We start from the raw sequence: 15,689 nt of genomic DNA, 5'->3' as shown, positions 1-15,689 counted from the left end.
AATAAAATAAAAAAAGAACTAGAATATTCCAGTTATAGCAGTTATCACATCACAATTCATTATTAGGTCATGCAGTAAATACTGAGCCTACTATGTGCCAGACGCTAAGAATACACTGGTGAAGAAGACAAAGTACCGCCTATTGCTTACATTCTAGTGGTGCTTACATTCTAGTGGAGGAGATAATACAAAGTGGGAAGATTTTCTCTCCTAAACTTCGGGATTCTAAAAGTCAGGGGAGAGGAACTTGGAAGAAGCGCAGAAAGAGACAGCACTTTGTTAAGAGATTAGCTAATACCAGAAGGCTGGTGAGACCTACCTCTGCAATACACGTAAGGATAATCAGACAGAGTTTGCCACTGTGAAGCCGGTGCTCATCTGAAAAGAAAAAATAAACCCTTCTCTCTAAATCATCCAGACCATGTTTCTATAGAGAATAAAGATGTGTATCATCAAAAAGAACATTCACACTTTCTCTCCCCACAAAATTCATGAATGAAAATCAAGGTTCTACTAGAGTAATCCTTGCTTTTCTTCTAGGCAAAAGAATTCCCCCATAAGATTTTTTTCCTAAGTATCCTGGTAGTCTGATGGATAGCTAACCATCTTCCTGAGAACCATCCAATTATTGTAATGGTCACTAATACCATGGCCCAAGTCAGGGCTATGCCCTTTGTTTCCATATCAGCCCTTTGCCTCTGAATAATCAAACCTATTCCCTTTCCCACCCCTCCTCATCCACTAGCTAAAAGCACCACCACCTTTACCCATCTACCACAAAATCTAGAAAAGTTTTATAACTGTTCATAGCAAACTGGCTATGAATCAGAAAGAAATTAACTGGAGACTAGGGTCAAGCTCATGCTTCTCCTTGCACTGTGAACACTACTTATGACCATAAGCTGATCATTTTTCTTCCTGCCAAAGCTATTCACTCTAAAATATTTATTTAGTACCTACTATGTGGCAGGCACTGTGCTAGGCAATAGAGACATAGCACTGAACTAAACAAAGGTCTGTGGTCTCCCAGAACTCACATTCTTGTTATTAAAAAAGAAGGCAGGGCTTCCCTGGTGGCACAGTGGTTGAGAGTCCGCCTGCCGATGCAGGGGACACGGGTTCGTGCCCCGGTCCAGGAGGATCCCACATGCCGCGGAGCGGCTGGGCTCGTGAGCCACGGCCCCTGAGCCTGAGCGTCCAGAGCCTGTGCTCCACAACGGGAGAGGCCACAACAGTGAGAGGCCCGCGTACAGCAAAAAAAAAAAAAAAAGAAGGCAACCTCAGTAACAGGGCTCTAAGCCCAAACAAATGACCCAGAAAGAGCTACTCCATCACTGCCAATTACCAGAACCATCAAAACTTCTTTACTTTCCAGGATCTTTGTGGGTGAAGGGGTGAAATGGAGGTAAAAAGAGGGTCATTGGGACTCCCTGGTGGTCCAGTGGTTAAGAATCCACCTTCCAATGCAGAGGACTGGGGTTTGATCCCTGGTCAGGGAACTAAGATCCCACATGCCGCAGGGCAACTAAGCCCATGAGTGACAACTACTAAGCCCGCACTCCACAACTAGAGAGCCCATGCACCACAACTAGAGAGAAGCCCGCGTGCCGACACAAATATCTCACGTGCCACAACTAAGACCTGACAAAGCCAGATAAAGAAATAAATATTTTTTAAAAAGAAAAAAAGGTCATACCAGCATATCCAAACCAGAAAAATGGCTTATGATGTTTCAAATTAGCTTTGACGGGACCCAGACTAAAGTCCATTCTGGAGAGATCTATTAACGGATTACAGTGCTGTAGAAGTTAGCTAACAGTACACACCCTGACATTAACCTGTTACTTCCTCAAAGATGGAATCTATCAACTAAAACCTGACAATCAGAAGGCATAATGAGGGTGTGGTCAAAGAAATACATTTGCTTCTCCTCAGTGATAGGCAGTGCAAAAGAGTAATGATGATGCTCCTACCTGACATTCCCAGTAGCTTACAGCAGAGCCCCTAGGCCAGAAGAGAAATGCCTTTGCCTGCAAAATTAGATTCATAAGACTCTTCTACCTATTCCTGGCCAGAGTTTCTCTGGCACTATCCTCCCCCTCCCCTTAAGCTGATAAGCAACTCTTGTAGAAAAGCCTGCAGCTATCTCTCCACTTAAAAGAAATTGTTACTGAAAACAAAAATAAGGCATATTTCATTATAAACATTTTTTTAATTCAGAAAAGCACAAAAAAAGAACAATAAAAACCAAGTTTAATCACAGCACCGGGAATTCCCTGGTGGCACAGTGGTTAAGAATCCACCTGCCAATGCAGGGGACATGGGTTCGAGCCCTGGTCCGGGAAGATCCCACATGCCACGGAGCAACTAAGCCCGTGCACCACAACTACTGAGCCTGCACTGTAGGGCCCGTGAGCCACAACTACTGAAGCCTGCACACCTAGAGCCCGTGCTCCGCAACAAGAGAAGCCACCACAATGAGAAGCCCGTGCACACCGCAATGAAAAGCAGCCCCTGCTTGCCACAACTAGAGAAAAGCCCATGTGTAGCAATGAAGACCCAACACAGTCAAAAATAAATAAATAAATTTATTAAAAAAAAAACAAAACTCTGCAACAGACTTCAATATCAGGGTTGAAACTGTTGGATAAATAAACTATTTATTAAAAATGAAAAAATAAAATAAATAAAATAAAATGCTAGTGTAGTTTAAAAGCTATTGGTTATGGGCTTCCCTGGTGGCACAGTGGTTAAGAATCTGCCTTCCACTGCAGGGGACACGGGTTCAAGCCCTGGTCGGGGAAGATCCCACATGCCTCGGAACAATTAAGCCCATGTGCCACAACTACTGAGCCTGAACTCTAGAGCCTGTGAGCCACAACTACTGAGCCCATATGCCACAACTACTGAAGCCTGTGTGCCTAGAGCCCATGCTCCACAACAAGACAAGCCACTGCAATGAGAAGCCCACGCACCGCAACATAGAGTAGCCCTGCTCGCTGCAACTAGAGAAAGCCGGCGCACAGCAACGAAGACCCAACACAGCCAAAAATAAAAAATAAATAAATAAATAAATTTATTTATTTAAAAGAAAAAAAAAGACAACTATCGGTTATGGAAAACATTCTGGGGACAATTGGGAAAAAACTAAATATGGACTATTACATGATATTAGAGAATTACTGTTGGGAATTCCCTGGTGGGCCAGTGGTTAGGACTTGGTGTTTTCACTGCGGTGGCCCAGGTTCAATACTTGGTCGGGGAACTAAGATCCCGCAAGACGTGTGGCACGGCCAAAAAAAAGAACTATTGTTGATTTTCTTAGCCTTAATGATGGATATCTAGGAAAATGTCTTTAATTTTGAGATACATGCCAAAGTACTTCTGGTGTGAAGGTAGAATGACGTCTGCAACTTACTTTAAAATTATTCAGCCAAAATAAGAATAACACAGAAATTTAGAGATAAACCAAATATGGCAAAATGTTAATGGGTATATGACTGATCACTGTGTGACCCTTTCAGCTTCTCTGTTTACTGGAGTTTTTTCATTTAAAAAATTGGAGGAAAAATGCTACCTCAGTGTCACCATGAAATAAAAGGCTCATTTCCAGAGAAACTTAAAACGGGGATATATTCCACTTATATGAGGTAGTCAAATCCAAAGAGACAGAAAGCAGAATGGTGGTTGCCAGGGCTTGGGAAAAGGGGAGAATGTGAAGAATAGGGAATAAGTTTTTAATGGGTACAGTTTTAGTTTCACAAGATGAAGAGTTCTAAAGATGGATGGTAGTAATGGTTGCATAACAATGGGATCGTACTTAGTGCCACTTAAAAATAGTTAAAATGGTAAATTTTACTACAATAAAAAATATAATAGAGGGGCTTCCCTGGTGGCGCAGTGGTTGAGAGTCCGCCTGCCGATGCAGGGGACGCGGGTTCGTGCCCCGGTCTGGGAAGATCCCACGTGCCGCGGAGCGGCTGGGCCCGTGAGCCATGGCCGCTGAGCCTGCCCGTCCGGAGCCTGTGCTCCGCAACGGGAGAGGCCACAGCAGTGAGAGGCCCGCGTACCGCAAAAAAAAAAAAAAAAAAAAAATATAATAGAGATAAATAAATAAAAATTATAAACATATAAATCTGGTATAAAGAAAAAACTAGGTTTAAAAAAAAAACCCTGAGATGTATATACTGGACAGAATTTGCTGGGCTTCCTCCCAATCCCTTCTTCTAGCCCAACTATTCCACTACCCTGCCACCGATTAAAAGATCATAGAGGGCTTCCCTGGTGGCGCAGTGGTTGAGAGTCCGCCTGCTGATGCAGGGGACACGGGTTCGTGCCCTGGTCCGGGAAGAGCCCACATGCTGCGGAGTGGCTGGGCCCGTGAGCCATGGCCACTGGGCCTGTGCGTCTGGAGCCTGTGCTCCGCAGCGGGAGAGGCCACAACAGTGAGAGGCCCACGTACAGCAAAAAAAAAAAAAAAAATCATAGAAAAATCATCAACAGAGGAAGAACAGGACACTAGACAGAATAAACTCAAACTTTTCTAATACCTATTTCTCTCCCACTTCCATTCTGCATTTCAGGGATGAGTACTGACACTCCTGTTTTAAGTGTTAAAGAGCACAGTCCCTCTGAATCGCACCTCTTCCTACCGTACTCTGTACAACAGTCCTAATTCTCACTATGAGCTGATGTTTTCAGTTCTTGTCCTCAAAAGGGAATTCCCTGAAACATGCTAATCCCCTCACTTCCCACACACAAGAGTCTGCATCTACTTATCAAAATCTGCTAAGAAGACTTGCTAGTTTTTGTAGAGATCAATTTTTTTCCTGTTCTACTTTGGAGCACTCCCCCTCCAGCTCCAGGTTTCCCCAACACCATCTAATTGTCATCTGGCAATAAGAAATCACTGTTTGCCAGTAATCAGGACCATCACCTTGCACAGGAGGTCCCAATGGTAAATCTTGTCAAAGCTTCAAAGTATTAATGCTGCTCCTTGCTCTAGCTAAGCAGCTACCTGCCACCTCCTGCTTCCTAAGTCCCCAAAGTAGCATGCCTTACCTTTGGTGTCCTGCATGACAATCGAGCTATACTTTAAGAAGGTTATCAGTAGATTACTGGTCTGTACATCTGCATCCAGTGGGAGTTCCACAGAACTTATAACTGGAATAAAACAGATGAAATGCATTTAGCCTATAACATATTCCATCTAACACTTCTACCTATACAGACAGCCAACTTGCCAGCAGGCAAGGAAATCACGAAATAATCTTTTTACACAACAGAGGAAAGACCAAGTGCTTATCATAAAACCTTTATCTAGTCTTCCTAGGCCTCTACAGCCCTTCCTACCCCCAAGATTAAGCCCAATGCCCTTCTCTCCTACCTAAGAATGTCAGTCTCCAGAACAGTGCTTTTCTCCCAACATCCTAAGAAGAGTTTTTTGTTTTTTTGTTTTTTTTTGCGGTACGCGGGCCTCTCACTGTTGTGGCCTCTCCCGTTGCGGAGCACAGGCTCCGGACGCGCAGGCTCAGTGGCCATGGCTCACGGGCCCAGCCGCTCCACGGCATGTGGGATCTTCCCAGACCGGGACACAAACCCGTGTCCCCTGCATCAACAGGCAGACTCTTAACCACTGCGCCACCAGGGAAGCCCTAAGAAGGGTATTTTGATTCCACTTTCTAGCCCCAAGTAATCCAAAAGGGTTCAAGGCCCTTCTTAAAAGCAATTTAATTTGTACCTAAGTGAAAGAGCTGTACTGAATATAAATGAGCCTTGCTTTGATGAGTCTACCGCTTAAAATAAATGACAATTCATTCCTAATATGGAGAAATATTGCTCAATTTTGAGAATAAGGTTTTAGGCTGGAAATACCCAAGATGGAAAGGAAAAAAAGTTAAGGCAGAACTACATTCAAATACTATTTTTTTCTTTTTTTTTTTTGCAGTACGTGGGCCTCTCGCTGTTGTGGCCTCTCCCATTGCGGAGCACAGGCTCCGGACACACAGGCTCAGCGGCCATGGCTCACAGGCCCAGCCGCTTCACAGCATGTGGGATATTCCCAGACGGAGGCACGAACCCATGTCCCCTGCATTGGCAGGCGGACTCTCAACCACTGCACCACCAGGGAAGCCCTCAAATACTATTTTTTAATCCCTTCCCCACCTGAAAGGGAACCTGAAAAGGAATACCAGACTAAAGGTAGGTAGACATTACTGATTGGGACAGAGTTTTATATAACTAGCTGCTTGATGTTTCCAAGAGAAACTACCCCTGCTCACATTCTCTGTGTCACAGTCCCAATGAACAGTAAGGGACCAGACTAGGGCTGACAAAGGACAGCCCTAATATAGATTTCCCAAGTTTCTAATACTTTACACGAGACTCAGACATCTTGTTAAGTACTTTTACACTGTCTAAGACATAATATATAAGCAAAAGGAAGCTCATGATAGCCCAGACAAACTAGAGAATCTATAGCTTTCTGTTGTATTTTCACCTACGAAGACTCAGCTGAGTTTGGGATATTATTCATAATATGTATTCATAACGATAATGAATCCCTCTGGAGTTATTACGATGTATGCAGAGAACATTTATTAACAATGGGAAACATTTGCATATTATGGATCCAAAATACATAGCAAGCACAGCAAAAAGCCTTACGAGAAGCAATTAACACGCCTAACCCTTGGCTGTTTTCCCACAGTTCAGCCCCCAAGAACTAATAAAAGACAAATATATTTTTATGTTGAAATACTAAAAGGTCTTAATTCATGTTATGGGTTAATGACCTGAGACTGTCATTTCAATCTACAGCCTATTCTGAAGCTCAGAGCCCATAATCATTCCTTTGTTCAATACAAAGAGGCATGTAACTGGTTAGTGGGACTTTTTTCCCCACTCAAACACAGTAATAACTAAAAAACTGCCTTATATATGTAGAAATATAGAAGTATATGTATTTTTAGTTTACCGGAAAGTCCTCTCATGCCAAGGCTGAGCGGTCAAATGTCAAGTCTGAACTGGAAACAAACGTTACAGCTAAACTGCTGGCTTTTAAAAAATAATGGCTCCAAAAAAAAAAAAAAAAAATGGCTCCAGTGACATACCTTTAAATATAACTAGGCTATTGAACACCAGTTATATTAAAAACCAATGAAAAACCAAAACTTGAAAACAGGGTTATAATACTTAGACTCGAACAGAAGGAAATGAGTTAGGAGAGAAGAAAAAGAACAAAATAGAAGAGATAGAATAAAATCCCTCACAAATTAAAATCTCCTTCCTAAGGAAGAGTTTATTCCTTGATCTTTGGCTTCATAATTCTTCCCAGCAGCCTTTGTCAAGGGAGACAGTCACTTGAAAGTGGGCTGACTCCAATCTTCCCACTAGAAAAAATAAAAGCTCACTGGTTGTAAGTAAGCACAAATCCTGCCATTGCATAATCAAGTGTGTGGGTGGAAGCGTTCCCAATGAACAGTTTGAAAGGCATTTCTCTGAAGCATCCAAACCCCAACATTGCATGGAACTCAGATACACACACACACACATACACGCACGCACGCACACACGCACCTACATACACGCCTTTTGATATCCATGGTAACCAGGCAGGCTTCATCGTTAAAGAGAAAGATCAGTATTTCCATTGGAATATTTGGTGACCTGAATAAGCAGAGACAAGTAGGCAATCCTGCTACATGTTCCTTCTCATTAAGATACAGGTGTGCCCCGCTTTTCGAAAGCTCATTTTTACATAAGCCACTTTGCCTTTACGAAAAACCTACATTAGTATCTGTTTTCGCTAATGGAAAGAATCCAAAGAGAATTTCCACTTTTAAGAAAAAAGGCGGGACTTCCCTGGTGGCGCAGTAGTTAAGAATCTGCCTGCCAATGCAGGGGACATGGGTTCGAGCCCTGATCCGGAAAGATCCCACATGCCGCGGAGCAACTAAGCCCACGAGCCACACCTACTGAAGCCCACACGCCTAGAACCCGTGCTCCACAGCAAGAGAAGCCACTGCAATGAGAAGCCTGCACACCGCAACGAAGAGTAGCCCCCACTCACCGCAACTAGAGAAAGCCCGTGGGCAGCAGCGAAGACCCAACGCAGCCAAAAATAAATTTATAAAAAAAAAAGAAACAAACAAAGAAAAAAGGTGAAGTGGGGAGGGGCAGAATAGGGTTAGGGAATTAAGAGGTACATACTACTATAGAAACTAAATAAGCTACAAGGATATATCACAGGGATTACAGCCTACATTTTATAATAACTATAAATAGAGTATAATCTTTAAAAATTGTGAACCACTATTTGTATACCTGAAGCTTACATAATATTGTAAATCAACTATACTATAATTTTTTAATTAATTAATTAATTTAAAAAAAAAACAGACAAGAGAGGGAATACCCTGGCAGTCCAGCAGTGAGGACTCTGAGCTTTCACTGCAGAAGGCCCAGGTTCAATCTCTGGTCGGGGAACTGAGATCCCACAAGCCGCCTGGCCAAAAAAAAAAAAAAAAGAAAAAACAGACAAGTGATAACAAGTATTGGTGAGGATGTGGAAAAAAACGAACCCTTGTGCACTGTTGATTGGTGTAACCACTGAGGACAACTGTATGAAGGTTCCTCGAAAAATTAAAAACAGAACCACCATATGATCCAGCAATCCCACTTCTAGGTATATATACAAAAGAAATGAAAACAGGATATCAAAGAGATATTTTCACTCCCGTGTTCATTACAGCATTATTCACAGTAGCCAAGATATGGAAACAGCTTAAGTGTTCATCTACAGATAAATGGATAAAGAAGATATCATATATATATATATATATATATATATATATATATATATATATATACACACAAAGGAATATTATTCAGTCACAAGGAAGAAGGAAATTCTGCCATTTGCAGCAACATGGATGGACTGGAGAATATTATTCTTAGTGAAATAAGTCAGAAAGAGAAAGACAAATACTGTACTGAATCACTTACATGTGGAATCTAAAAAAAACTGTCAAACTTATAGAAGCAGAGAGTAGAATAGTGGTTGCCAGGGGCTAGGGGTGGGGGAAATATAAAAAGGTTGGTAAAAGGGTACAAAATTTCAGTTGTAAGATTAATAAAATCTGAAGATCTAATGTAAAATACAGGGACTATGTTGATAACACCATGTTGTATTTGAAATCTGCTAAGAGAGTAGAACGTAAATGTTCTCACCTCCTCCAAAAAATAAAAAGATAAATATGTGAGGTAATGAATGTGTTAATTAAATAGATGGGGGGAATTCTCTCACAATGTATATGCATATCAAATCACCTCAATAAAACTGAAAAAAAATTTAAAGAAAGTATACACGTTCCATTTTTTTTTCCTCACATTTAGACGATGAAAAGTAGAAAAAAAAAATCCTACCACCTACTAACAACTAGAAATGAATGTAACAAGAGACAAGAGTTGGGGGCGGGGGGGAGAAAGAAAGAAAAAAGGCAAAAAATGAAAGTCGTGTTCAGCGTTTGTTTTAGAGCAAGTTGTAACAGAGGCAGCGAGCATCCCAGGCAGTTGAGAGTGGCACCACCAAATTCCTTCCCCAGGAGCTACACGCAGCATCTAAGTATCAAGCCGCCACAGCTTTAAACTGTGAGCATCTGTGCTTTTTCTAGATTTCCTTTGTAAACCTGTTAGCAAGATGTGTCCTCAGGTAATTGCTTCTTTGCTTTACGCCTTTTCGGCTTACAGAAGGTTTCATGTGAGAGCTCTACTTTCAGACAGCAGGGGAAACCTGTATTTTGGAATTTGACTTTCAATTCTAAACAGATCCAATTTGCTGCCATAGACTTGAATATCAGTGGCACCTCCCAGTCATGCTTTTATACCAATAATGCTTGTACTATCTTGAAATGCTAATGCCACAGGTGTTATATGAAACTTTGAAGAAGAAAAAGCAGATCAAAGACAGTCATGTCATACAGACAGGAGGGAGGCACAAAGAAAGGATCAAAGTTAGATTTCCTGTACTTCTTTACCCAAAATGAGGTCAACATTTGAGGCAAAACATCAAATATTAATGAAGATTATTTTTAGGTTAAGTTATTCCATCAAACACACCCAGCTGACAATAGAACCAATTCAGGCTGACACAAAGTTTATCAGGCAAAATTCATTATTTCTTTTCTGTTACCCTTTTCTTAAGTGCCAGTGGTAAGTGGAGATTTTTTTGTTATTTTTTTAGGGAGGGAAGTCTTAAACACCCAGCAAACTCCCAATTATTATGCACTTGTCATTTTTTAACTGGGTGTACCTGGCAGACACATAACAGTGAGCAAATCCCAGGTTCACTTTCTCATCCATTTATTCAACAAATATTTACTAAGCAGTGACCATGCAGGCACTATGCTGGGCAATTAGTGGTAAACAAAACAGGCATGGTCCCAGCCCTGATCCATGTTGTGGTTTTTAGTCTCAACTCTCACTAACCTTAGGCAAACCTCTTATTTCTCTGGCCTCAATTCTCTCATTTGTCAAATGATAACAAGAGATAATATTACTATTTTACATTTATTTTAGCGAGATATTCATAAAACATCTCATCTGAGCCTCACAAGTACCCTGACAGTTTGGCAGGACGGACATCACTGACCTCTGAGCTCCCTTTTAAATCTAGCATTCCATGATTCTACAGCCATTCCCTGAGGAGGACAAGCTGGAGTTATATAGCTTCTTTACAGAAAAAAGCATTTGACTCTCTTTTCCAGACTTTTCTTTGGAGCTTCATGAATCCTGAAGGACAGTTCTTCAGATAATTTCTTAAGCAAAAGAATTAACAATTGTGCTTTTTGTTAAAAAAAACAAAAAAACCAAAAGAACTATGCTCACCCCTGAAGTTTCAAGATCATATTCGTCAAGAAAACAAAGGAGATGGTGGACTTACCATCAGAGGAGGGCGGCGTGGTCCCCAGTGGTGTGGCTGGGGTTGCTGGAGCAGGGCCGACGGGGGTTGTCACCAAGCCCATTTCTGGATGACTCTGAACGAGAGCACAGATAAGGGTAAGAAAGAGAAAATCCAGTTCTGGGTATCCTCTGCTTATCCTTTCTGGTATTCCTGGCCTCATAATTAGACAGAAAGCTCACTGAGGAGGGACTGCTTCTACATTTAGTTCCTATGAGTACCTGATTACTGTTGATGCTTGCTAAACTCTAATGAGAAGCTCTGCAGGCTAGTTTTCTTTAAGCAACTAAGTTCCCATTACATAAGTTTTTCTGCAGAACCATATGAATAAAAAACTGGGATAGGGGCTTCCCTGGTGGCACAGTGGTTGAGAGTCCGCCTGCTCATGCAGGGGATAAGGGTTGGTGCCCCGGTCTGGAGCCTGTGCTCTGCAACAGGAGAGGCCGCAACAGTGAGAGGCCCATGTAAAAAACAAAACAAAACAAAAAAACACAGAATTATTCCACACACACACAAAAGGGCACTTGCTGTCCTATTTGAACCTATCTGAGAAGGGACTATTCTTATCAGATCAACCTAAAACATATCTACAGACTGTTCTAATGACCACATAGTTGACTAATAAATGCAGGTGAGCCAAGGAGATAACAGGTACTATAAAAAGAGCTATGCAGAGGGCAGCCTTCCCATTTCACAACAAACAAGAGCGTGTGGGGCTGGGAGGCAGAGACATGGGTGAGACATCCACTGGGGACCAAAACAGATAACTCCTCTTTCCCTTACCTTCCTTAGCCATCCCTGCCACATCAGCTCTTGAAAATTGGGCTGAGTGGTGGCTACTCCCTTCTCTTCCCCAACAACTTTACCAGATTTTACCCATCTCACTTCTTCCTTTAAAATCAGTTACAGAATTCAAAAAGCAGACAAGGAACACCCTGAGAATAGTGGGTAAAGTCTCATGTTATCAGTCATGAAAAATGATAAGTCCCTCTTAGCCAGACCCTCAAACCAGCACACTGCTTTTTGACCTTATTTTTTTTGTTACTGAAACTCAGTGGATCCCATACACATCTGCCCTTTGAGAAAAAAGCATAAGCAAACTTTCCTGTAAAAGAAACCTTCATACATATTTTAAACAGTCTGGCTTTAAAATAAAAACACTTTATCAATTTTTTAAGACAGCTTTCATGAGCATCACTCAAGTTTTCAACCTATTTAAGTTCCCTTCTGTACCAACTACCGAGGCTATCCCTTAGGCAAGTGATCCAGCACTCAGGATTCTATGACTTTCTGCTTTCAATATTTGTAAACTTTTTTTCTTTTTTTTGGTTAACAGCTAACCTTACGCTGCATAAGATATTTTGTACTCTTCTTCTTTGGACATGGGTAAGATAATAAGATAAGTGACGTGGCCTATTTTATCTCCGGTTGTAATTCCACAGAGGTTTAGAAAGCAGAAAGCCTGTTATAAAAATCCATATGGGCAGATAATACCAAGGGATTTCCGGTGAGCAAAATGAAGTAATCTCATCTCATTTGTTTAGCTGAATCAGTAAACTGGTCAAGACCATTAACTTTGCATGTTATCAGATCCATTTCAGCACCAGATGGAAACATACATATTTGAGGAGAGCATGAAGCAAAGGCAACTGAGGCAACTCTTTATAACTACCACTCACCAATGCAAAGTAGGGTTTACACGGCACAGCCATGTATGAAATTCAGGGAGAAAAAGAATTGAAGTTTTTAACATAACCAACCTGGGCTAACACTGTGATAAAGTTCCGATTTAAATGAACAGCTTCGTAAAGTGCCAGAAGGATGGCCTCGTTGGTTCTAAAGAAAAGGAGAACAAATTGGAGAGTTTCTTATAATGAAGAAGTTAAAAGAGTATAACCCTCAAGGTAAGATTTCACTCCAGCTCCTCACTATAAATCCCTTTGAGTTTCTAATGCTCCCTTTATTTCCTTTTGGGGCTTATGTAAAGGGTATACAGTCAGAGCTTTAACTTTAATTCCTTAGAACTAGTTCTTATCTACTTCATTCACTATTTCCCCCTCTCGCTCTTCCACCCCAATCCAGTTAAGTCTTTAACTGGCTCAGACACCAAGCCCTCTTTCATTTCATTCCAGAGACAGCTGGGAACCGTTTTTCAGCTTCTTGGGGCTCGTTACATGTGACTGAAGCAGAGTTTTCTAAGGTTCCATTATTGTTTAAAACTCAAGAAACAGCTGATAAATCACCAAAAAAGTTTGAATCTATAAAAGATTAGCAGAGGTAACGTTTCACACTTTCATATCCAGTGAGAGCCCACACTAACGTTCAAGTCACCGCACAAGGACGTCAGCCACTTACTGCACTGAGATTTTCTCATGGGCATCTGCTATGAACATGCTGCCCACCTGTGGAAGAAAAGGGGAATTGCAGAGTTATAGCAGGGAAACGTGAGAGGTGCTCTGTGCCTACAAGCCTTTAATCAGTCAAAAAACAAGCTGCTTGGAACCCTGGCCCACCAGTCACACACAACAAAACCAGTTCACTTTGAAGATCTTAAAATAATCATAAGTAATAAATGAAACAATGAGAGCTCCCCTAACTTGTCTTTACTTAAAGGGACTTTAAAAAGCAAAAAAACAATCCCACTACTTTTGTCCAGCTCTCCTTTTTAATGCATAAGTTTAGTAACCACTGACAACAAGTAAACGGCAACCTAAACATCCTCATCACTTTGCATCTGCCCTTGAATTTGCTTATTTGAAGTCAGGAACTAACTCACAAAGAACAAGGAAAGCAGGCTGTTCATCCAACACAGAGCCATCTTTGGGGGAATATCCGGATTTCAGACCAGAACTGTCTAAATGAAACCTACCGTCCATCTTTTACATCATAAAACCTTTTGTTTGTGACCTAGCTAGGGCAGTTGAATAAGTAAATGGAGTAGATTGCCTCCAATATGTGTGATATCAGAGGCACTGAGATAGATGCCCATCCATCTAAGAATACCTTTTCCACCTACTTATTGATGCCCAAAACCATGCAGCTGGAGCTTCATTTATTTGGTAGAAAACCTTTTCTTCTTGGCTAGAAGGCAAAGGTCCCTGGGAGCAATATAACTATATCTAATTCATCTAATCAAACACCAATACAGCACTCACACTGCTCTGACATCTGAGGGATTATCCATTTGTGCTTCAGAGTAAAAGAGTTTATCAAGTCCTTTCCTTGACAGTAGGCTCTGAGAACGAAGAAGGCATAGATATTGTGGGGGAAAAGTTGCCTTTTGGGGGACAAGATGGGAGGACTGCTGTTTCTTGCAATGAACTCAAAATCTGTCTTGCTCTAGGGCTGATTACTTGAATACTAATGCCCAAGAAGACAGACTTTCTGAATCTAAGTTCCAAGACTCCTAGATTTATATCTTAAAAATCAGTCCCAGATTATCTGGCCTAAAATGCCTATCGTGCTAAGGTTGAGATACCTTGCTCAGGAGTCTTGCAAACTGAACCAATAACTTTCCTAAACTATGGACCTCTCAGCCCAGACCTTAAGCCTTTAGATGAGTGGCTGAGATCACTGCACCAATCCCTCGAATCCAGGACCAACTACAAGAGATGAAGGGGCCACTGCAGACAGCCAAGGATCACTCAGGGTTGGACTTGGATCTAAATCCTCCTATTCTGTGTTCCATAGCATCAGTCCTCAAACAGAGCCAACTCTTTAGGAAGCAAAAGTCTGGCTTAATATGAACGCTTTTTTTGTTTTTGTTGTCTTTAAAAAATTGAATTGATTAATTGGAAAAAAAAAAAATTCTAACCCTGGTGGTCCAGTGATTAAGACTCCATGCTCCCAATGCAGGGGGCCCGGGTTCAATCCCTGGTCAGGAAACTAGAGCCTGCATGCCACAACTAAGACCCAGGGCAGCCAAATAAACAAATATTAGAAAAAAAAATAAAAATAAACTTCTGGGGCTTCCCTGGTGGCGCAGTGGTTGAGAGTCCGCCTGCCGATGTAGGGGACACGGGTTCGTGCCCCGGTCCGGGAAGATCCCACATGCCACGGAGCAGCTGGGCCCGTGAGCCATGGCCGCTAAGCCTGTGCATCCGGAGCCTGTGCTCCACAACGGGAGAGGCCACAAGAGTGAGAGGCCCGCGTACCGCAAAAAATAAAATAAAATAAACTTCTGAGTCTAAATTTGTCTACCCCTGCAGATCTCATATATTTCTGAGCAGGAGAGAAAAAACAAGTAGGACTTACCATATTTGTTAAAGCAGAGAAAAAACCGCCTTGGTGTTCTTCTTCCTTGTCTTTATACTGCCTGAACAAAAATAACTAAATTCAACTTTAGTATTATTTATCACGTGTCTTTGTCCTTGGCATACCAAGTGGTAATCAGAGCAGCTCACTCGCAGAATTCACTGACTCCAAAAAACAAAAGCGTTATGACAACCCAGCCACTGCAGTTTCCCCTGCAAGCTAAGAGGCACCCATCTGCTCTTGAGGTAGCGTGTACCAAAATGCCCAGCTACTTCGGGAGAGTCTTAGAAAGCAAGCTGCAAAAGTGTGAAACTGCTCTAACATATGGCTGATCCAGTTATTTCCCAAACAGACTATTACTTGAAAAGTGTGACAGTAAAATTAAGGCTGTAACAGTGAAAATCTTGTTTGTTTTTGAAGGAAAAGGAGGGAAATCTGTGAGCTAAACTATTTGTGGAGATGGGACAGATTTGAA

The 15,689-nt window shown here is 41.7% G+C and overlaps 1 protein-coding gene across 7 annotated transcripts in view; it reads right to left on the bottom strand.

Annotated features, from left to right (window-relative positions):
- Window positions 1-15,689, bottom strand: part of ARMH3 (armadillo like helical domain containing 3) — a 173,796-nt gene that overhangs the window by 118,172 nt on the left and 39,935 nt on the right. For 6 of the 7 annotated variants that reach the window (XM_079900635.1, XM_079900639.1, XM_079900634.1 and 3 more), the window contains 6 exons: window positions 15,215-15,275; window positions 13,316-13,362; window positions 12,721-12,796; window positions 10,943-11,036; window positions 5,062-5,163; window positions 320-378 (listed from right to left, as the gene is read on the bottom strand). In XM_079900635.1, the coding sequence (XP_079756761.1) occupies window positions 320-378; window positions 5,062-5,163; window positions 10,943-11,036; window positions 12,721-12,796; window positions 13,316-13,362; window positions 15,215-15,275 (439 nt within the window). The remainder of the gene's footprint in view (window positions 1-319; window positions 379-5,061; window positions 5,164-10,942; window positions 11,037-12,720; window positions 12,797-13,315; window positions 13,363-15,214; window positions 15,276-15,689) is intronic. The other variant, XM_079900637.1, reaches the window with a different exon arrangement.

Source organism: Stenella coeruleoalba (genome assembly GCF_951394435.1).
Source record: "Stenella coeruleoalba genome assembly, chromosome: 16".
Classification (NCBI taxonomy): domain Eukaryota; kingdom Metazoa; phylum Chordata; class Mammalia; order Artiodactyla; family Delphinidae; genus Stenella; species Stenella coeruleoalba.
This window is presented reverse-complemented; position numbering and strand designations above follow the sequence as displayed.